The sequence below is a fragment of the Typopeltis vanoorti genome, chromosome 14, assembly GCF_054136105.1.
Source record: "Typopeltis vanoorti isolate ZY-2024b chromosome 14, IOZ_Tvanoo_1.0, whole genome shotgun sequence".
NCBI classification, from domain to species: Eukaryota; Metazoa; Arthropoda; class Arachnida; order Uropygi; family Thelyphonidae; genus Typopeltis; species Typopeltis vanoorti.
The window spans coordinates 18,136,147-18,158,642 of record NC_143562.1 but is presented as its reverse complement, the minus strand read 5'-3'; the positions used below and the strand labels follow the sequence as shown (position 1 = coordinate 18,158,642).

The 22,496-nt window shown below is 35.2% G+C and overlaps 1 protein-coding gene across 2 annotated transcripts in view; it reads left to right on the top strand.

Moving 5' to 3' along the window:
- IKKbeta (inhibitor of nuclear factor kappa B kinase subunit beta) overlaps positions 1–22,496 on the top strand; it is a 135,198-nt gene that overhangs the window by 60,067 nt on the left and 52,635 nt on the right. For both annotated transcript variants that reach the window (XM_090404079.1, XM_090404078.1), the window contains exons 9-12: positions 5,942–6,133; positions 7,250–7,470; positions 15,532–15,633; positions 20,241–20,293. In XM_090404079.1, coding sequence (XP_090260205.1) covers positions 5,942–6,133; positions 7,250–7,470; positions 15,532–15,633; positions 20,241–20,293 — 568 coding nt within the window. The remainder of the gene's footprint in view (positions 1–5,941; positions 6,134–7,249; positions 7,471–15,531; positions 15,634–20,240; positions 20,294–22,496) is intronic.

The following is a 22,496-nucleotide window of genomic DNA, read 5'->3' as shown; positions in this document are numbered from 1 at the left end:
TCACTGTTCAATCTTTCTAATTTTCGAATTCTCGACTCCACTTCACACTTTCACTCTCATTCATCCTTTTGAGTTTCTGTACTTTCGCTCCATGCATCCAACTTTCGCTTTCATTCATTCTTTTCATTTTTCCCACTTTTGATCCTTTCGTCATCTATTTCCGGTTTCTTTCATTCTTTCAATTTTGTTTCCTTCCTCCACATTTGCCTTCCTTTGGTTCTTTTTACCATCCATTACAGTTTTCAAATCACTCCTTTTTCAATGCTTTCTTAACAATTTTTCACCTTTCTTTCACACCATACTTCTCTTTTGAACGAGCACTCATTCTTCCTGCGATATTCTTGCTACTAACACTTTCTGTCATCAAATTCATATTAGCACTCATCAAATCCTTGTTGGTATTTTGTTTATGAATTATCTTGAAAAGAATAAAATAATAATTTTGGGAATATTATTCTGATCTTTTAACCAGACTATATGAAAAAAATTTGTGAGAAAAACCTGGTTTGCAGAAGAAAAAAATCATCTTTCATCAGGACAATGCACCTGCCCACAAAGATGTTATGGCAATGGGAAAATTAAGGGATATGCACTATGAATTGTTGGAACATCCACCCTATTCCCCAGATTTGGCTCCCTCTGACTTCTATCTCTTCCCAAAACTAAAACTCTTTTCTCTCTGGTCAGCATTTTTCTTTGAATCAAGAGGTGATTGCAGCTGTAGAGTGGTATTTTGCAGATCTTACTGATAACCACTACAGGACGGGATAATGGTGCTGGAGCATTGCTGAAATAAATGTATTAGTCTTAAGGAAGATTATGTTGAAAAATAAAAATAATTTTGAAATTATAAATTCGTGTTTTCATTGTTAGGCCATGAACTTTTCGGACCGCCCTCATATATGTTTTGGTCTGATGGGATATCTAATGGCATACTATATTGGTGGGGTTAGGCTACAAGAAATGGTGATCTTAGAGTTGTGTTAGCTAGAATTTGAAGTTCAAAGGTCATATAGCAAAAACTCCAAATACAACTCAGAGAACAATTGCAATATTGAAAAGAACATTGATGTGTAAGGATAAGAAAATCATTTTGTCTGTTTTCCTGGCCTTGATAGGACTGTACCTAGAATACTGTTCACGGGGTTGGTGGTGATAAATAAGCTACTGGATAGAGTGTAAAGAAGAGAACATTAAATCGAGATTGTGGAATGTAGATTATGAAGACAGATTAAGAGTATGTGGACTGCAGACTCTGGTTAAAAGGAGCAAGAAGCATTATATGATTGAGCATGATCAGAAAATTCACTATAAACATTTTTGCCATAAGACATCTTTGCTGTAAAAATAATTTAAACTAACAATCTGGTGACCTTATCAACCAACTAGTTAGAGGAAGGTAATTTCTTTAAAATTGAGCTTTCTAACTGACAGTCTGCTTGTGTGCTTCCTTTGATAAATATTTCTGTGCACTAACTCCATTATATAAAACATTTGGTGAGCGTTGTCACCCTTCTCAACTCTGGAAATCTAAAGTTTATCAAGCAATGGCAAACTTAAAATCATCAGCTACTAGTTCACAAATCTCTGCTTTGTCTTTAATTGCCAATATTTCATGAAATTTAGATAACAACATCTCTGATGTCGTCTTTAGCAAATTTGTGTCATAATATTAGATGGAGGAAAAAGAAAGACCAAGCATTTCCTATCCCAACTGAAAGAAGTGTAATATAATTCCAGATGAGTATAAATTTCTAGAAAATGGTGAGCAGTTTTTAGTGAAGTTGAAACAGAGAGAATTTTCGTTTTCTCTGCTATTAACCACATTGTCAAAATCTGTTGAATTGTAGTTCTGTCTTTCCTAAATTCTGCTTGTTTGTCTGCAAGGTATGCTTCCAATTGTGTTCTAAATCTTTCTGTCAATATCATCTACATCACCTTACCAAGGTGATTTGTCAAGGCAATTGTTCTATAATTTTTACATTCTAACTTATTTCCTTGTATAATGTCACTAATATCGATTTCACCCACTCCTCTGGCATTTTCCCTTCTTTCCATACCATATTACATGGTCGGTGCATTTCTGTAACCATACTTTCGGCATCATATTTAATCATTTCTCCAGTGATGTTATCATTACAAGGACTCTCGTTGTGTTTTAGCCATCCTATTGCTTTTTCTACCTCTCCTCTTAAAATGTCCATATCATACTCATTACCTGGTGGTGATATCTGCTTCAATTCTTCCGTCAGTTTCCCAATGCTATCTAAATCTAGTTTTTTTTCATATAACTCACTACAGTATCTTGTCCATTGCTGTACAGTTTTATCTTTCTTCATCAATACTTTGCCTTTTTCAGCTTTAACTGTTGTCTCTTTTTGTTGCCACCTTCTGTTAATGGTTCTAATTATTTTGTACACCTCCCTAGTTTTATGCTCTCCATAGTGCTGTTCTATATATTGTTACATTGAGCTTCTAACCATTTCATGTTATCTATTCTGACTGCTTTTTTCACTTCATTACACTTTCTTCTATATTGCTCTATTTGTTCTGATGTATCCCTTCTTATCTTCAACATTCTTTTCTCCTTTACTAACTTCACTGTTTCTTGTCTAATCCATTTCTTCTTTGATCTTCTCTACTTCAATTGTATCTTCTATCGCCTTCGTTACTCTTTTCACTCTTAGATTTGAATTTTTTTCTTTGTCCACACTTAAGTTTCTCCGCTAACACTGTTCTGTACCTTCCTCCTATTTCTGCTTCCCTTATTCTTTGTTTCTGATAATGGGGTTTATATTTTCTTTTTAATTTCAACTTGATATTTGCAATCACTAAACGATGATCTGAGATCTGCTCCTTGAAAAGTTTGACACTGCTGTACCGATGTTATCCATCTTATTTTAAACATAATCATATCAATTATGTTCTTGGTTTTCCCATCATTTGATCACCACATCCATTTTCTACACTTCTTTTGCTGGAATCTTGTTTTACAGATCATCATCTCATGGTCCACAGCAAATTCTAACATTTTTTCACCTCTTTCATTTCTTTCTCTGAAACGATTTTCTCATGACTCTTTCCCAACCATCATTATCTATTCCGACTTTGGTATTCCAATCTCTTTCAATAATTAGTACATCTTGCTCTGGTATTGTTTCATGCTTGGTGTCATGCCCTGACCATATGACTTCGCATCCATTTATCGCTCCTGATGATGTCTATCGCATCTCCGCCAGTCCTAGTATATCATACTGATATCTCTTTATTTCCTTGCGAAGTAATTCTAGTTTTCCTGACATTCAAAGTGTCCGTACATTCCATGTTCCTACTGATAATAGTTCTGTTAGTTTCTGTTTCCTTTCGGTATCTCATTTTTTGATTTAATCCCGATTGCTCGATTGGTATTGTGGGCCTTGTTGATCTGGGCGACATCCAAGCTGGTATGTTGTAGCTTGATTGTCTAGGTATAGGATAACAATCGTGTTTTGTCTTTACAGTCAGAGCATTGACACTCATCTGACCGACTCTCCTTTATCCAGGCTTGGGACTGGCATGAGACCCCTAAGGATTCCATGGCAGCTTTTTGCTTTGCTTTGCTTTGCTTCCTGGCAAATCAGAATTAAATTACAGCAGATTACTCAGTGCTTTAAGGGGCTTACGTTCATCATTAGATCTCAAAACATTAATGGTTGACTTCGAGAAAGCAACTATCTATCAACACTTTTTCTAACATCTTTACATTTTGTGCCATATTCATATGGCACAAAATCTTTATCGCAAAACTGTTTCCATTGGTTTGAAGTTACACTATCAAACAGATGCTGAATTCAACATGAAAATTAAATGCTTCACAGCATTAGCATTTCTTCCAATGAGCAATGTTACTGATGTATTTGTTGAATTGACAATCCGCTGCAGAAAGTTAATTAGTTATGTTATGTATCATTATGTTACTTCATTACGTTCACTGACATTCACCTTAATAAAGATTTGCCGTTTTTAATGATTTTATAATACCCTTTATCATCTGTTGATTATTTACAAAAATTAATGCAAAACTTCTTAATGGAATAAAATGTTGGCTATTTATTATGGCAAATTTTCCTAGAAACCTTGCCAGAGGTCTATAAACTTCTGAATGGTAGTTATAAGATATCTACTGAAACTTTTTGTTATATGGAAGGCAGGGAGAGAACAGACCTCTCTGCAGCACACCACTGATTTTTTTTTCCTTCTGCAATACTGCTCCAGTACATAACTTGCTGATACCTATCTGACTGTCAGTTTCTTATCCACCTCACTAGAGCCTCTGTAGCTCAGTCAGTATAGACTCAGTCCTTTGGTTGGAAAGACCCGGGTTTGATTCCTGTCCATGACATGAGGAACCTCTCTGGTCTCTTTCAACTAAAGGTGAGTTAGCTGGTCTCATATGGAGGTAGAGGGTTTCTTCACCTGGAAACTCAGGTTTTTCGTCCCTCAGAACAGGCCCCCCCCCATAAACACACATGGATCTACAGTCATAAAATACTTTCCTAATCACTCATTAGGAGGGCTCAACCCATCCTAAGAGATGAGGAGGCAAAGGGAGGAACCCAATATGAAATAAGATAATCCATCTCACTAATCTGTTATCAAATCTCAGTGTACTAACCAACTTGTCATGTGGCAGTTGATGGCTTTTTTTGCAAAATCTAAATGAACTACTGTATGTGAATTTCACTTGTCTAATGCATTTGCCATCCTGTTGGAATACTTCAAGTAGATTGCTAAAATATGATCTCCCTTTAAGAAACCCATCATAGAGAATCCTGCTGAATCCAATGTAATTCCGAATCCAAGTCCTTGCCAGCCTTTCCAGTACTCAACCATAAATCCAGATAAACTAATTGGCCTCAACTGGAAGCTCATCTTTTCATTAATTTGCAATGTGTAACAATTTTATTTTCTTTCCGCTCCTTTGAGACTTGTCCCATTGTGAGACTCTTGTTAAACAAGTACATCAAGGCTGTCATTAACCGACAAGAACTTTCTCTCAACACATGCTGATGTGTCATCAAGTTCTATTGCCTTATTAGAATTTACTTAATTTCTCATGTACCTCTTGCTCACTCTCCACTTGCCCATCTTCTGCCATTCCTTCTACTTCTTAAGTGCATAATGTTGCACTTAAGAGGATGAAATACTTTGATGAATTATTCATTAAACATCCTTCCCCCAAACTGCATATTCTTCATGGATGGTTCAGTCTCCTATTTATATCGACTTATTATTCTTTCTTCTAATAGTCACGTAGTGAAAGAGTGCTGGCATTTTGGTTGGCCTGATTGGCTAAATTAAAAAAAAAATTAATTTTTTAATGTGTCTCACCCAAAAGGTTGTAAACCTATATATATGCCATGGGCACAAATTTTTTTAAGGATTTTTTTACAATTTTTTTAGAAATTTTATTTATTTATTATTATTTTTTTTTTTTTGTACATTTATTTTTTATACAGTCTGGAAATTCTACTCTAGAGACTAAATGAAACTTTTCAAATTACTTCAGTTCTATAATAAACAGAGTGGTCTTTTATTGGAGGATGAAATCCATCAGCTATCTAAAGAAATTACAAACATCCATGACCATAACAAGATTTAAACTCGGCTTGTTGGTTGGAGAGCGGATCTGATAACCACTCTGCAAACCATTCCAGCATTTATTTGCCATTCATATTTCACTTTCCTCACCAACTGAATCACTTTTCTAGCCTACTCTTTATGCTTGTGTAAGTGATTATTACCTAATATTTCTAGCCATTTAGCAGTACAAAGTCCTGTTGATTTGAAACACTTTATGTATTGTAAATGAGAAATACAATAATTGACTTCTAAAGATGCTATAGAGTAAGAATGCTAAATTATCTGCTCTTATTTAGATTTTAAATTGCATTTTATATAGGTGGTAAATGTCTTCTGTATAGAAACAGTTCAGCTTTATACTGTTCCTGTGACAGAAGAAACCACACTGAAAGAATTGCAGCAATACTTAGAAAAGGAAACTGGGATTCCCATTTTAGAGCAAGAATTGTTATATCCTAGGGGACAGCTTCCAGATCCGAAGAAGGGTGCTATGCAGTTCTGCTCAAAACCTGTAAGTTATGCCTGAACTGTATTCACATATTGGTCTTTGATTGTAGTTTGTAGAATTGCATGATATTACTGATGTCATGTACCTCTTAATAATGCAATTATTATTCACAATGCAATTATTAAATAATAGTAAATGTCTGTCATTTGGAAAAAATTAAAATGTTTTTAGTTTTCAAAATCAAAGTTTTTTTTAATTAAGAAGATAAGAACATGCTTTCTTAGGATTTATTGTGTTTAATATGTTTCATAATTTCTTCCCTTTGCAGCCATATAACTTCTAGCTGCCTTTATTGAAGATATATCATCATCGGTGTTCATGAGTCATCTAATACTTGGTGCCCGATGCACTATTCCTTGCCATTTCTCTCTCCATTGCCAGATGACTGAAATCCTACAAACCTTTTGACAGCACTCCTTCACATAATCTATCCATTCTCATCTTGGCCATTCTCTTCTGTTTATGCCATCTATTATTAAGAGAATTTTATTTTAATGTTGCTATACAATGCATGCACTTTTTCACTGTTTTAGATACATTGCTGTATATTGTCAAATTTAGTGGCCCTAAGTCTTGCCCACCTGTACCAGAAACTGTTCAGTACTGTGTAGTTGCATTAATGCAATCTTTTCTGTTACCTCTGCCCTTTAGTGATATACAGAAAAGCTGTATATGGTGACATGACACAGAACATTTCAATATGCAGCAGAGTAGGAAATTTGTTTGCATTTTAGATCAACTCAAACTGTCACCATCTCTTCAAGTGTGTGTCATCAGGAGATCCCGCCAAACATCTTACATAGTTATCACTTCAATACTCAATAGTCGTACTATAAAAAAAATTCTACCTTGGATATTTTTGAATGGCCTTTGTTCTCATATGATGAAATGTACAATTATATGCATTTCATAAACTTTTATAAATGATCGGTTACATTGTGTATAGTGTGGAATTTTTAGAGAGCATACTAGATTTTATGGTTATATTTGTTCACACCCATGCCCATTATTTTGCATCATAATTTCTGCAGTGATTTAATGTTTCAGGATCTTCATTATTTTTATAGTTAAAAGTTATCATGTTTGACTTTCAAAAATATATGCTAATCTTTATTATAGGAAGATGAAGAAATGATTATTTGGTTATTTCATAAAGAACCATCTGTGTATATCCCACCGATTCAAGTAAATTTACCACCTCTACTGGAAACAATAAGAAAAGATTCAAAGCAGTTGATGACATATGACCAACAAAGAGAGGTATGGTCACAGGCAGTATATTTCAGTCAGAAAGAATCTCTTAATTTCAGAAGACTAGCTCTGGCATTTCGAGCCATCTTGTAAGTATTCATATTTCCTTTGTGTTGAGTCTATAGTTCATATCTAATTCACATGTGTTAATTGTAAATTCTACTTAATTTGAACTTGAATAAAATGACATATTAGCCAAAGTAGATCCCACTTATCCCAGCCATCTAAAAAAGCTTTGCATGTGCATGCTTCTCAGTTTGTTTAATTTTCAATTCAGCGCAAAATGCATTCCTGTTGAATCTTTTAGTTTTGATTAATTCAATGTTTACATATAAAACACGAGTTAATATATTAGTTTTTTTTTTTTTTTTTGTGAGGCATTATTTTTAAAGAAGATGAAAGTGGATTCTACTTACATATACTTTACTGATAAACAGCTGAATTAATTACATAATTAATGTGTAAAATTAAGAGGAAGCAAATACTTTGAGCTATATCATTATTGGTTTATTTTGTATTATTATTATTATTATTATTCAGGCCTCCATGGAGTCAAAAGACTCATCGTTGGAGGTCCTTTCTAAGACACACGTCTATCAAGACTCATCGTGGGAGGTCCCTCCTAGGAAACACAAAGTCTATCATACCACTCCTTAAATGCATTGACCGTTCTCGCTCTCACCACTCCATCAGGCAATGCATTCCATGGTTCAACCACCCTCCATACAAAGAAACCACTCCTCACCCTCTTGCTCACAGTTTCCTTTCGTGACTTCCAGGGATGGACATGGGGAAGTACTCCCTTTGTCATCACTCCTTCCTGCTGTTCAACCAAGCAAAAGAACTCCCCAGTGTCAACCCTGTAACCACCTCTCAACAGTTTAAAAGTCTCAATCATATCACCTCTCCTTCTTCTATCCACCAACTCTGCAGTCCACATTCCCTCAGCCGATCCTCTTAACTATCATTGTACAGTCTTGAAACCATCTTTGTTATCTGCCTTTGTACCCTTTCCACAATTAATTTATCTCCTTCAAATCCTAGGGACCAAATCTGAGAATAGTAGTCTAAGTGTGGTCTGATCAGGGTCTTATACAACGGAATGATAACTCTTTTATCTCTGCAGGTCAGTGTCCTTCTCAGTATTGCAGCAATCCTCTTTGTTACCTTCACCACCTTTGCAATATGCCCCATGAATTTCAGGTTTCTATCAATCATCAACCCAAGATCTCTTGTCTCCCCTACTTCCTCCAGTTTAACTCTTCCCATAGAGTATGCAGTGTCCCATCAATGTGCCCCAAACCTCAAGATCTTACTGCATTAACCCCCCCCCCCCATTCATGCCCATCTACCTAGCTTATTCAAATCTTCTTGCAGGGCTGCCACATCTGCATTATTACTAATGCAGATGTGGCAGCAATATAAGTCCCAGTACTGAGCCCTGTGGAACCCTACTTGTAACCTTCTGCCTCTTTGATATTGCTCCACCATACACAACTCTCTGATACCTATTGGACAGCCAATCTTGAATCCAGTTGACCAATCTGACATCCAGACCCATGTGCTGCAACTTAAATATCAGCTTACCATGTGGCACCCTGCCAAATGCCTTTGCTAAATCTAGGAAAATGTCAGTATATGCCTTTCCTTCACTAATGCCCTTTTAACTTTATTATAAAAGACTAGCATATTGCTAAAACAAGAGTGCCCCTTCACAAATCCATGTCGACTCTCACAGATAACATTACCCTCATCTGCCCACTGCTGTATACGGTCCCTCACCACTTTCTCCAAGATCTTACTAGCTACTGATGATACACAAACTTGCCTATGATTAGACACTTTCAGTCTGCTACCATCCTTATGCAATGGCTCTATCGTACCTTCCTCCATTCCATGGGCACCTTTCTTACAGCCAGACTTTCATTGAAAAACCAGGTCAAAGGCACTGTCAGTTCCTTAGCACATTCTCTCAAAACTCATGGGAAAATACCATCCAGTCCCACAGCTTTACTGACATCCAGAGTACTCAGTATTTGAAACACGTTCTCCTCCTGCACCTCTAAACCTCAAACCTGCCCTATCCCTGTAGTATTCAAATTGACTCCTCCAGGATGAAATACTCCAATAAAGTGTTCATTGAACAATTCCACTATGTCATCTACATCAGTCACTGTATTCCCATTTTTATCCCACAATGTCATTCTTCCATAGTCATTTCTCCTCCTACTGGCCACATAGCTAAAAAATTCCCTAGGATTTTCCTTGGATCTGACGGACAATCTTTTCTCCTATTCCAGTTTTACCTTCCTTACCATACTAGTCACTCTCCTGGTCTGTGTCTTATATTCTTCATGCATCTTCTCTTCACCTGTCTCCTTATATTTCTTTCATAGCCTCTTTATTGCATGGTGTTCCTGTTTAATATTGTTTCTCATCCATTTTACTCCCAATTGTGTCCTCTTCTTCACTTGTGGAATACAGCTTACCATTGCTGCTAACAAATATTCCTTCACAATTTCCCAAGCACTAATGATATTCCCGGTCCTTATTGCTACATGCATCTGCCTCTCCCCAACGGATATTGCTGTAGTTAAAATCTCCCATAACAATCATTCTTCTTGCACTTGCCACGCTCAACTGTCTCAACATCTCCTGGTCCCCACCCTCTGTGCTCCTTGGTCTGTAGCAACACCACACTAAATATCCTGTCTTGCCCACCTCCACCTCACACCATATGCTTTCAAAATCATTAGTGTCACTGCCTTCCAAAGCCTCCACTCTTAGAGGACATAGGTTGTCACTTATCATAAGCAGTACTCCACCACCATGCTTTCCCTTCCTATCCTGCCGAAAAATGCTGTACCCAGCAACTTCTATTCCTGTTATTATATCGTTCATTCATGTTAGCTGAATTTTAATGTAAAAAGATTTGTTTAGAAGAAGTTTAGGTTGTAAATATTTTATTAAGGGTGTTGTATTAATGTTAGTCTCTTTCATTTTTCATGGGCAGGAAATCAAAGAAAAAATATTTGAATAAAAAAAAAGGACTTAGTCATGAGTGATAACTGTCACATTTAGGGATATACTTGCTATATGGAGTGTGAAGAAGCAAATGTGTCTTGAATAATGCAGTGTAGTAAGCATAAACTTTCGAGGAAAATGAAGGTGTTATCTAGATATCTTATTGGTTGATGGTGGATCATGAAAATGTGGAAATATTTAACTAAAGAGAATTACTTGAAAACTAAACAAAATAACTGTCATAAATTGGTTGAAAATAACTGGCTTATAGTGGATGAATCTGGGGAGGAAGGGTCTAATAAACATCTTGCTTGACTGTGTTAGACAAAACAATCCTCATTGATTCTGGCATTAAAATCTGCACTTCTGTGATAAAAAGCTAAAAATGCTAATTTGACAGCAAATTAAAACATGTCAAAAATTACTTGGGTATATCTGACATAAGTGTTAATTTCTTGTGAATTTTGTGGTGGTGTTACTAAAAATTTCAGGAGCTGCAACATATTCACTGGAATTACATCAGCTACAAGAAACCACCTACATCAGATTATGAGGCAGTTTATAACCTAATCTTCTCCTTAGGGAATCATCTCTCACTACTTACCTCTCCAGTGTTCTAGCCTCTGGCCATCCTCCCTCACTTTATGCAAACACTGCCATGAATGTAAAATTAGTTAAAAAAACAAACTCTTCCATAAAAAAAGTCTACTAAAAGAAAGTTCTTTTGGTTCATGAAAAACTCAAAATTATTTGTGAATTAGAACATTGTCCTAAAATGTTGAAGTGTGTTAAAAGTTTTCTTTATCCTCTTCAACAGTATTGACATGGAAGAATAAAGATGTTTATATATTGACATTAGAAAACAACATAACCAAAACAAAACAAAAAAAACTATAATTTAGAATGTGTGAGCTTAAAAATGTTTATGAAGCCTTCCTTCAATGGTTCACTACACAAAGAAGTGCTGGATTCATAATAGACAGTCCAGTCTTTGAAGATTCAAGCAGAAAAATTTGCTAATGAATTTGGATGCAAAAATTTTGTACATAACAGTGGTTGGCTGGATCGATTTAAAAACCAACATAATGATTGTTGGTTTTTAAAAATTATAGAGAAATAAACTGTGTTTAGTATTATGGAAAATTAAATTGACAACCATTGTCCTATGCCCACACTTCAGTTTGAATTTGGGTTCAAAGATATTTGATTAACATTGTTGATTTGTAATGCTGCAGAAAGATAAGTAATTTTTTTTCAATTTTTGCTAATAATACTAGTTAATGTATTGTATTTATTTGTTTTATAAGCATACAATATAAACTGAGTTATTTAGATAAGTAAAACGTATATTTCCTTAAACTATACGTGATTGGTATGGTACCTATGCCAGCAGAAGAATGGTAACAAAGACATCCTTGTTGGGTGAGCTAAATTTGCTGATTTTGTCCAGTGTAAAATTTGTGAGATGTATTCATCACGAAAATTGAAAAATTTTTAGAAGGAGAGTGAAACTGGTGAGTTTAATAAATATTTTGAGAGTAAATGCAGAGAGAAAAAGTTATGTGATAGCAGAGAGTATTGATAGAAGACTGGAAAATGTAAATATCAGTGATAATACTGAAAGATAATTACTGTTCTTGGGCTGCTGCTACTTAAAAATGTACACTAATGATATTGGAAAGGATCTGAGAACTGTTCAGTTGTTTGCCGATGATGCAAAATTGGATAGAGCAGATGCTAAATGTTAATACAGATGCTAAAATTTTTTCAGCATGATTTGGGTAGACTGGAAGTTTGGGCAAAGGAAAGTGGATGTCAGTTTAACGTGGCAAAGTTATGCTGTTGTGTCAAAGTTTAACGTGGCAAAATTATAAGATTATGCTGTTGTGTCGGGAAAAAGTGATGAGTCATCCCTTTTTCCCACCCAACGTTACGTTACCTCAGAAGGAAGGGATAGGGACATGCTTATGCCTTCTGATGGGAAATGTACCGAATAATGTCCCAGGAAAATGTAAATAACCAGATGTGTAAATTCTAAACACTGTTAAGATAGCCCATAAGTTTATTAAGATAGTAATTGTGAATGAATTGAAGTAGAAAGTCATGTAGTATTAACAAATGAATATGTATAAACTAAGTACAAGTTTATGGCATGTGAAGACAGTTCGTAGCCACGGCGTCCAATCGGCTGCCGCCGTATGCATGATGACACCGCCGAGTGAGGGAGCTGTTCCGGAGTATATAAGTTTCGGCGGGAGTTTGAATCGCTCTCTGATCTCATCTCTTATCTCTCATCGCTTGTGTCTCGTCTCCGAGGTTCGTCGGCACCAAGTTTCCCGTAGGAGAGCTATGTAGTGCTTGTCGCCACGTGTAGCAAAATTCCCCCCTTGCTATGCATGTTACATCGGTCAAAGCTGCAACTACAATGTGTTCAAACACATTAGGAGGAAGAGCCGCTGGTGAAATCCACGTCAGCGTACAAGTCCGTGTATGAGTGCTTGCGGTTCGTGTAGAACAAAGGAACAAAGCCAGCCATCAGAGGAGGTACAGTGAACAGATCAGAATACCTAGTCAAAGCAAGAATGGTAAGCGAAGATTTCCTTATATTAATGTAGGATTAAAGTATCCGTGGAGTAAAGAAACAGAAGTTAAGAACACACGCTATTTACGTGTTGTGCCATAGGAACAGTCTGCAATTTGGACACTTTTGTCTACTGTTAAGAAGAAAGCATATTAGGCTCCAGCCAAGTAGGAGGCCGAGCTCCAGACTGTTTAAGTGATTTAAGGAAAGTAATGTCATACGTTCAGAAAGTAGTTAAATGTTAACAGATTTTTTGGGGGGAGAGAATTAAGTGGAAATAAGTACTGTTGTCCTAGAGAATTACATATCAGATTTATTGAATTGTCTAGTGTTTATATGTAATGTTTCATGTATGATATTATCAGGTAACTTAATTGTGAGAGTCTGAGGATAGATATATGTACAGAAGTGAGGAATTTATGCCCAGTAAGAGATCATAGTGCAGAAGTTTAAATGTGTTTAATTAAGTAAGGGGAACCCAGTCTCTTTTAAGGTTAAGAATTTAAATAACATGTATACTTGTCTTTGTGAAATAATAAATGTGTTTCTTTTTACATAATCAATTGAGTTTGTCATATCTTCTGCGGATTTGAATTACCGTTTGGAAAATTTCGTACCATGCATTTAAAGGGGAAACCAATAGTGATATGAAAATAGGGACCACGACTGCATACTTCTCGATCCCTACATTTTCTTTTAGTGTTATTGGATATTGTATCAGAATTTAGTTGCCGGCTGGCACAGTCTCTAATCTATACAAATTTGTCGGCAACCGAAGTCTGAGAAAAAGAGATACAAAACTTAATGCTAAAGTTAAAGTAAAGTAAAAAGACAATTAAAGATAATAACAGAAATAAAAAAGACAAAAAAAACGGGGATATAACAATGCATTTTAGGATGAAAAGATTATTAGCTGTATACTAGATTGATGGAACTCTACTCCAGGAAATTGAAATTTAGTGGATGGAAAGTTAAAGTTTAGAGGGTACATTGCAAAAGTAGCTAAAGCAGTTCATCAGATACTGAAGAATACGCTGATGAGCAGAGACAAGCAGGTTATTATACCTCTTTATAAAGCCTTGGTAAGACCCCCATCTTGACTACTGCATGCAGGATCACCTGGGTTTCTTGGCCATGAGGAGGTGGAGAGGATCCAGAGAAGAGTGAAGAAGATGGTAGTAGGCCTATGAAATGAACCTTAGGACAGGTTGAAGATTTGTTGGTTACAGAAATTGGTTGTTAGGCAGAAAATAGGTGATGTGATTGAGACATACAAATTACTGAAGGGTTTTTACAAGATTAATACAGAGAATAATTTTCAGAACAGGTTTGGTGACAGAACTAGGAGCCATCCCTGCAAACTTAGCAAGGGTGTTAGAACTAGATTTTTTGCTTAGAGAGTGGTGAAAAAGTGAAATGGGTTGCTAGAGTTGGTTATGGATGCCATGACTGTGAATAAGTTCAAAGCAAAAATGATATGATAGATGCTACTCAAATGTTGGATACTTGTGTAGAGGCTTAAGTGCTGTGAGGACATTATGTTGGAGGTTTAATGGATTTTTTACGACACTCAAAAAGAATTAAAATAGAATTTAATACGTCCTATATTTCGTCCTAGTCACTAGGACATCTACGGGGATTACAAAACAATTAATGTAACATGCACACAAAAACTTACATTACTAAGCCCAACCACGTGGGTGACACTAAAGTACTTGGCATGATGCTTTGGGCCTCTCTCGATGAGTCTAAGGACTCCATGAAGTAGTCCATAATAATAATAATATTTAATTCCTCAAAATAAACTTTCACTTGGATCTGTGTCATCCTACTACCTTGGCTTATTTTACTTTTTAAAGCTTCAACTTAGGGATGGCAGGTTTTCTTTTGCCAGATGTTTCTATCCCCAGCATAAAAACAAACAAGGTTTGCATGTGAGGTATCTTCACAGTTGCCTTAAGGTTGAATCAATGCAGAATCCATGTTTTCCCATATACATGTTGTAAAAAGTTGTATCACATGATTATTAAAATAATCTGGATCACAGATAATTGTTGAAAGTATATTCACTTAATTTAAAGCAATCAAGTGAAAAATGGAAGAGTATTTTAATAATAAGATATATAGAAAATATGACTTCTGCATTGTATTTTACGTTATTGGACACTGAGATTGTTAACAAAGTCAGCAGCTTCTATGCACAAGTAGCTTAATCATGAAGATACTTCACGTGTAAAGGATTAAACAAGAATATAATTTCGTGCCAAACATAATTTAGCCATAATGTTACTCTAAAAAAAGTTCACTGTAGCAAGCTATTCATTTACTGTAACCATTCCTTTGTTCTCTTATACGTTTGTTGTAATGAGAGTAGACTGCATCCTTTATTTTAAGATTTAACAAAGATACTATTACATTTTTTACTGGGTAATATACAATGCCTTTTTTATTATTATTAAAACTACTTAGAGAGCAAATTTTGCACTTGTTATTTCACTTACATAATTTGTTTACAAATGACTAGAGCTTATTTTGTTTACTTCAGATTACGACTCCTTGCAAGTACTTCTGCTATGCATAAAGAAGCCTTACAGATGATTAATACAAGTAGAAAATTATGGGCTAAATATAAATTTTTTGAAAACAGGTATCTACTTTTCATATGATTTAAGCAGTGAGTATATTATTTTATGTTCAAGTGATAACTATACTTATGTACGAACTTACTACTTTTGTAGCAGAATGGTTTCATCACATGCCTATGGAAGAGAAATAAGTTAGAAATTATCTCCAATTGGAGAAACTATTAGTCTTTTTCTTCTGTTTTAGGAAGGAAATGGTAAGGTTTTCCTTACTGATATCGCTCTTCTCTTTTCTGTGGCACATAGTCCCAAACTCGCACATTCAGTAGACAACTAGCAATCTTATCCAAGTTATGATCATGTTAAATGATAATGAACTTCTCCTCCTTTAAGATTAATATGAATATTTAACTAAGATAATTAATAAATATTTATATGTACAGAGAAATCAGGCTGTGTTAAAGCTACTTTTCCATGGAACTTGAGGGAAATGAACTTTCCCTAATTCAAAGAAATGTAAATATTGCCAACAGCTAGAGGAAAGTAAAAAAGAAAAGTATAATGACAATACTAATTGATCTGGTTTATGCAAATATATTTCCTTTGAATCAACTATACTAAGGCAGCCAACCAAATTCACTTAGAAGTAATCAGTTATTTTCTCCTGGATATTATGGTTTTACTTCCTGCAACTGTTTACAAACAACTTTTGCTTTTTGCTTGTCCAACTTTGCATCTAGAACTGAAACAGAAATTTATTCAAGATGCTAATTTTATTTTTATGATAATCCCATCCATTAATAGCTGGAAATATGTACACACATTTTCAGCTGTGTATGGACTAAGGATTTATTCTTGAAATCAAACATAATACATTTTGAGATAACTTCTTGCCTCTTATGAGCAAGATGGCAGTATCAGATTATGAAATATCCATGCTACAGTGGAATTTAAATACACAACCAGCTAATAGCAAAGTGGATATGCTTCAATCTAAAATAGAAGAATGGCTTGTTCTTTCACGAGAGTATCTTCCAAACTATTGTATGAAACAAGAAAAGTCTTTCAATACAATTATTTTCATGTAGAATGAATATTGTAGCTTTATAAGTAGCATCTTGTGAGAAAATTATGATTTCTCACAAAATTTTATGATTGATTTCAGTCATCAATGAAGACAAAATGAATGCTCTTAAATTCATTTGATGTTTACATAACATGTCAATACAATCTTCAGTTGTACTGTACTCTGTTTAAAAAATCAAGTAGGTAGTGAATTCTGATGTATTTTTATGTTTAAAACATACAGGAGGAGAGTGTGTTTCAAATACTGAGTACTCTGGATGTCAGTAAGGCTGTGGGACTGGATGGTATTTCACCACGAGTTTTGAGAGAATGTGCTAGGGAATTGACAGTGCCTTTGATCTGACTTTTCATTGAAAGTCTGGCTGTAAGAAAGGTGCCCATGGAATGGAAGGAAGGTAAGATAGTGCCATTGCATAAGGGCGGTAGCAGACTGGAAGTGTCTAATTATAGGCCAGTTTGTGTGTCATCAGTAGTTAGTAAGATCTTGGAGAAGGTAGTGAAGGACCGTATACAGCATTGGGCAGATGAGGGTAATGTTATCTGTGAGAGTCAACATCGGTTTGTGAAGGGACACTCTTGTTTTAGCAATATGCTAGTCTTTTATAATAAAGTTACAAGAGCATTAGTGAGGGAAAGGCATATACTGCCATTTTCTTAGACTTAGCGAAGGCATTTGACAGGGTGCCACATGATAAGCTGATATTTAAGTTGCAGCACATGGGTCTAGATGTCAGATTGATCAACTGGATTCGGGATTGGCTGTCCGATAGGTATCAGAGAGTTGTGTATGGTGGGGCAGTTTCAAGGAGCAGAGGGTTACAAGTGGGGTCCCACAGGGCTCAGTACTGGGACCTATATTGTTTAACCTTTATATCAATGACATTGTCAGTGGATTGCAAGGGGATATTCAGTTGTTTGCAGAAGATGTGAAGCTGGGAAGGATTATTAGTAATAGTGCAGATGCAGCAGCCCTGCAAGAGGATTTGAATAAGCTAGATAGATGGGCAAATGAATAGGAGTGTCGGTTTAATGCAGCAAAATGTAAGGTCTTGAGGTTTGGGACACTGCATACTCTATGGGAGGAGTTATACTGGAGGAAGTAGGGGAGACAAGAGATCTAGGGTTGATGATTGATAGAAACCTGAAATTTAGGGGACATATTGCAAAGGTGGTGAAGGTAACACAGAGGATTGCTGCAATAATGTGAACGACGCTGACCTGCAGAGATAAAACAGTTATCATTCCATTGTATAAGACCCTGATTAGACCACACTTGGACTATTGTTCTCAGATTTGGTCCCTAGGATTTGAAGGGGATAAATTAATTGTGGAAAGGGTACAAAGGCAGATAACAAAGATGGTTTCAAGACTGTACAATGATAGTTATGAGGATCGGCTGAGGGAATGTGGACTGCAGAGTTGGTGGATAGAAGAAGGAGAGGTGATATGATTGAGACTTTTAAACTGTTGAGAGGTGGTTACAGGGTTGACACTGGGGTGTTCTTTTGCTTGGTTGAACAGCAGGAAGGAGTGATGACAAAGGGAGTACTTCCCCCTGTCCATCCCTGGAAGTCACGAAAGGAAACTGTGAGCAAGAGGGTGAGGAGTGGTTTCTTTGTATGGAGGGTGGTTGAACCATGGAATGCATTGCCTGATGGAGTGGTGAGAGCAAGAACGGTCAATGAGTTTAAGGAGTGTTATGATAGATTTGTGTTTCTTAGGAAGGACCTCCCACGATGAGTCTTTTGACTCCATGGAGGCCTGAATAATAATAATAAAGAAGAGACATTTTGCCATGCTGCTTCATTTCATTTCAGTGGCTGAGAATTTTGCTTCTGATGTTGAGTGGCTGAAATGATCTCTATTATTATTATTATTTTTTTTTTTTAGTGATCTCTATTATTTTATCTGTTCAACTTTTACAGCTGGATAATGTACTATATTACATTACTATTACATCACACCTCCAGGGAATCCAAAAACTCATCGAGGGAGGGCATCTACTCTACAACTCTTTGTGTCACTACTCCACCAACCTTCATCATACAACGCCATCTGCCGCTGTCTACTACCACAGATTATAATATAATCTTACAAGCAAAGAGCAACTGAAAGAAGAATAAAATGAGCATAGGAGGTAAAAAATGCATACATCATAAATTTTTGATGGGAAGTGAAGTGGAAATTATCCATGTAAACAGAATGAGAGAGAATGGAGAAAATTTGGAGATAACTCAGAATGGTGTAGAATTTACAAATATATATATATATGTATATCATCATCAAATTCCTGACATGTTCCCTCAAGGGGTGTACAGGATATGATAGTACTACATGAAAAATTTACGTCATTACTAACTTCCTATCTACAATTTTCCTCCAAATTAGTCTGTTACTTGTCAAGACTCCAACATTATCAGATCTTATATTTCTATGTCTAAGGCACTTTGTACTGTATCAATCCACCTATATCTTGGTCTTCCTCTGGGTCGTTTTCCTGCCAACCTGGCAGAGAACACTTGTTTTGCTAATCTTTCCTCGCCCATTCTATTTAAGTTACCATACCACCTGAGATTAGTTCTGCTAATGCATTCCTGGATGCTGACAATGATAAGTTCTTTCCTAATATCCTCGTTTTTAATAAGTCTAAAGACAATCTTCGTGTCACTTGAAGTCCAATTTCACAGCTGATTAAAAGTGAAGAAGAACTAGTGTACTATACTATCTCCAAGTATTTCCACCTTATTAGATGAGATTGTTTGCCCCACTTATCTTCAAAGCTATACTTGCAGTAGGATCTATCTAGTAGCAGGCCCTTGTACTTCCAGATGATAGATCAAAAGGTAGCTCCTGAATAAGTGAGGACCTTTCAGTTTGAGAGTACTGGAAGTCTATCCACATTAAAAAAAAAAAAAAAGTTGTTTAATTTCTTAGTTATCTGTTTGCTTGATAGACCTTTATCATAGGACAGAATAAATTACACAAGTTTATAATCTGTCATCCTAAAATGTGTAAATTTATTCTGGCCTTAAACGGCCAAATTCTATAAAATGTGTAAATTTATTCTGGCCTTAAACGTCCAAATTCATCTGACCATCATGTATGGTACTTCATCTACATATGGCTTATCATGTATGCATTAATGAAGTGCAAAGCACACTGAACATTTGGTTTGAGATTTTATTTCCAAGAAAATCTCTTGCTAATCTTCTGGAGATCTCTTAATTTTTTACTGCAAGTAAAAAATTAAGAGATCAGAACTTTGTGCAAGATATATTGTTGGTTTTTCAACTTGCAAAACAGACAAGCCAAGAATACCTGCTCTGATAATCTTAAGCTGTCCTATTCTTGGTATTAATTAGTTTTGTTTGAAGGAATGTTTATTTGACCATGACAGGCCATTGGGACTTAACTGGTTAAGGAGAAAACTGAGTTCTCATGTTTATTCAACCGTCTGTAAAAATATTCTTCCATGAATTCTGATTTTCCATATGATATATGTTTTTCTCTTTGAGCGACTAACAAATTTATGATGTGTGATTTTGTGCATGTGTATATATATAAATAATTTATTTTTTTTTATTAGCTTAGAATTGGATCTTGACAAGTATGACAAGCAAATCAAGACTGGTCCTGTTTGTAAGTACATGTATATTAAATATGGGAAATTTATTCTGTTTTTAATATATATTGTAAATTTATAAATAGCAAGCGATTTCCTATAATATTGTATATTGGTATCAAAGAAATGACAGTATAATGACATTCATCATGATGATGATGATATTCGTGATATGATATATAATATCGTATATCTACTAATAACTAAAAATTTTAACTACTATTGCTTGAATTTCACAAAGGTCAAATTGGCATCATCAGGGAACAGTATACAGTTAAAATACATGCACTGGCATTACTTGAATAAGTGAGACACTGATGTAAAGAAATAATCCCATAATATTTTATATTGGTATTGGACTAAGAATGTATAATATTTTATCAAAATCGACATTATTATAATATGGCAATGAAGCATGGATAATAAGAGAAAGAGATAAGAAAAGAATCACTGCAGCAGAAATGAAATGTATGAGAAGAACAGTGAGTTATATAAAACTAGATATAAAGAGAAATGAAGGCATACTGAAAGAACTAAACCAAACACCAGTAATGAAAAAAATACAGAATCAAATGGAAGAATATCTAGAATGAATGGCATATGATAGAATTCTTAGGAAGATAATGAACTTCAAACCAAAGGGTCAGAGAAATAGAGGCAGACTAATGAACCACTGGGGTGAGACCAAAACAGAGGACCAGGTCCAGATTAGTGAAATGATAAAGAAGACCTAATTCTATTATAGTACATAAAATATGTATTATAATACATATTGTTTATGTATAATAGTATATAAACAATTATACTATTTAATGTTTAGAATCATTAACAAAATAGTTTAACATAAACAAAATAGTAGCTCGACATGAACTTTCATTTGCTAAATGATTTTTGTTATATATTTTTCTAGAAAAAGAGCTAAGTTCTGACCTTATTTTTGATATGAGAAACTGAGGTTTTTATTGAAGGTTTTTTTTTTTTTCAGGTAGGGTTCAGTTATTAATGTAGTTGGCAAATTGGCCTATATCATACTTAGCAACAAACATAATAGGTTACTTTGGATATAATGCATAAACATCTTACTTTCTTATGGTCAAAATCAGTATTAATGAACTTCTAAACACCTTGAATAGGTATCATGTGAATTTAAATATGATGACCCAATGATGATGATGAATAATTAATTTTTTTTAATTGCTAAAATCAGTGCCATTCAGATTGTTGAAAATTAGAGATATGTTTCAGATAGAAGAAGTTTTTAGATATGATAGTGAAACATAATCAAATATCAATTCCAGCATATCACTCAGTATACAAGACTGAGTGATAGAGAAATTTCCCACCCTGTTTCTCCATCACTTTGTGATGGAGAAACAGGGTGAGAAATTAAGTCACTAAAAAAAGTCAGCTAATGGAACAACCTCAACCTCCACAGTTGGAAATATTTTCCAACTATGGAGGTTGAGGTTGTTATATGGGGACCACCAATATAATAGGCATTAATGGAAAGGAAACAGAAGTAGCAGACAAATTAGATAAGTAACCATGTCACCATAATTGGTGTTTTTGAAGCTAAAAAGGCTAAAAATGATTCCTTCTAAATAATAAGTATAACAGGATTTACGTAGGCATTATGTTATCTGCAAAAGGAAGGAGTAGCTCCAGGCACTTCTAGAATGGGAGCAGATTTCATGTGAATTGATGTGGGTAACAAATTTCAAAATGAGAACATACATATTGAGACTTAATACCTGTTTCTCGCAGGATGTAACTTATAGTAAGGAAAAAATAGGAAGTTTTTATGTCGTTAGAAAGAAAGTTGATATAATAAATTAAAAAGAAAAGCTAAGTTCCTGTTGTAGAACAAAACAGCTGATATAAATAAAAAAATCAATCTCAGACATATAATAGAAATATTTTGATTTTTACATCAAACCATCTTTATGTATTATCACAGACAAATATTATCACAATAATATTTGTCTGCGCAGGCAGTAGGGTTTTTTCCGCCAGTTTATCTGGCATTTTTCGTCCCGCAAGCAGACAAACCAGCCACGTGAACTACAGCCATATATACTTAACTCTTCATGAGGGGGCTCAACTCTCCCCAACAGGGACGGAGGAGAAAAAGGGAGGAAACTCCATACGAATAAATAAAGATTTTATATTAAATGTAATTTTGGGGTGCTTAATAGTCAAAGCTGTATAACTGAGAGGAGA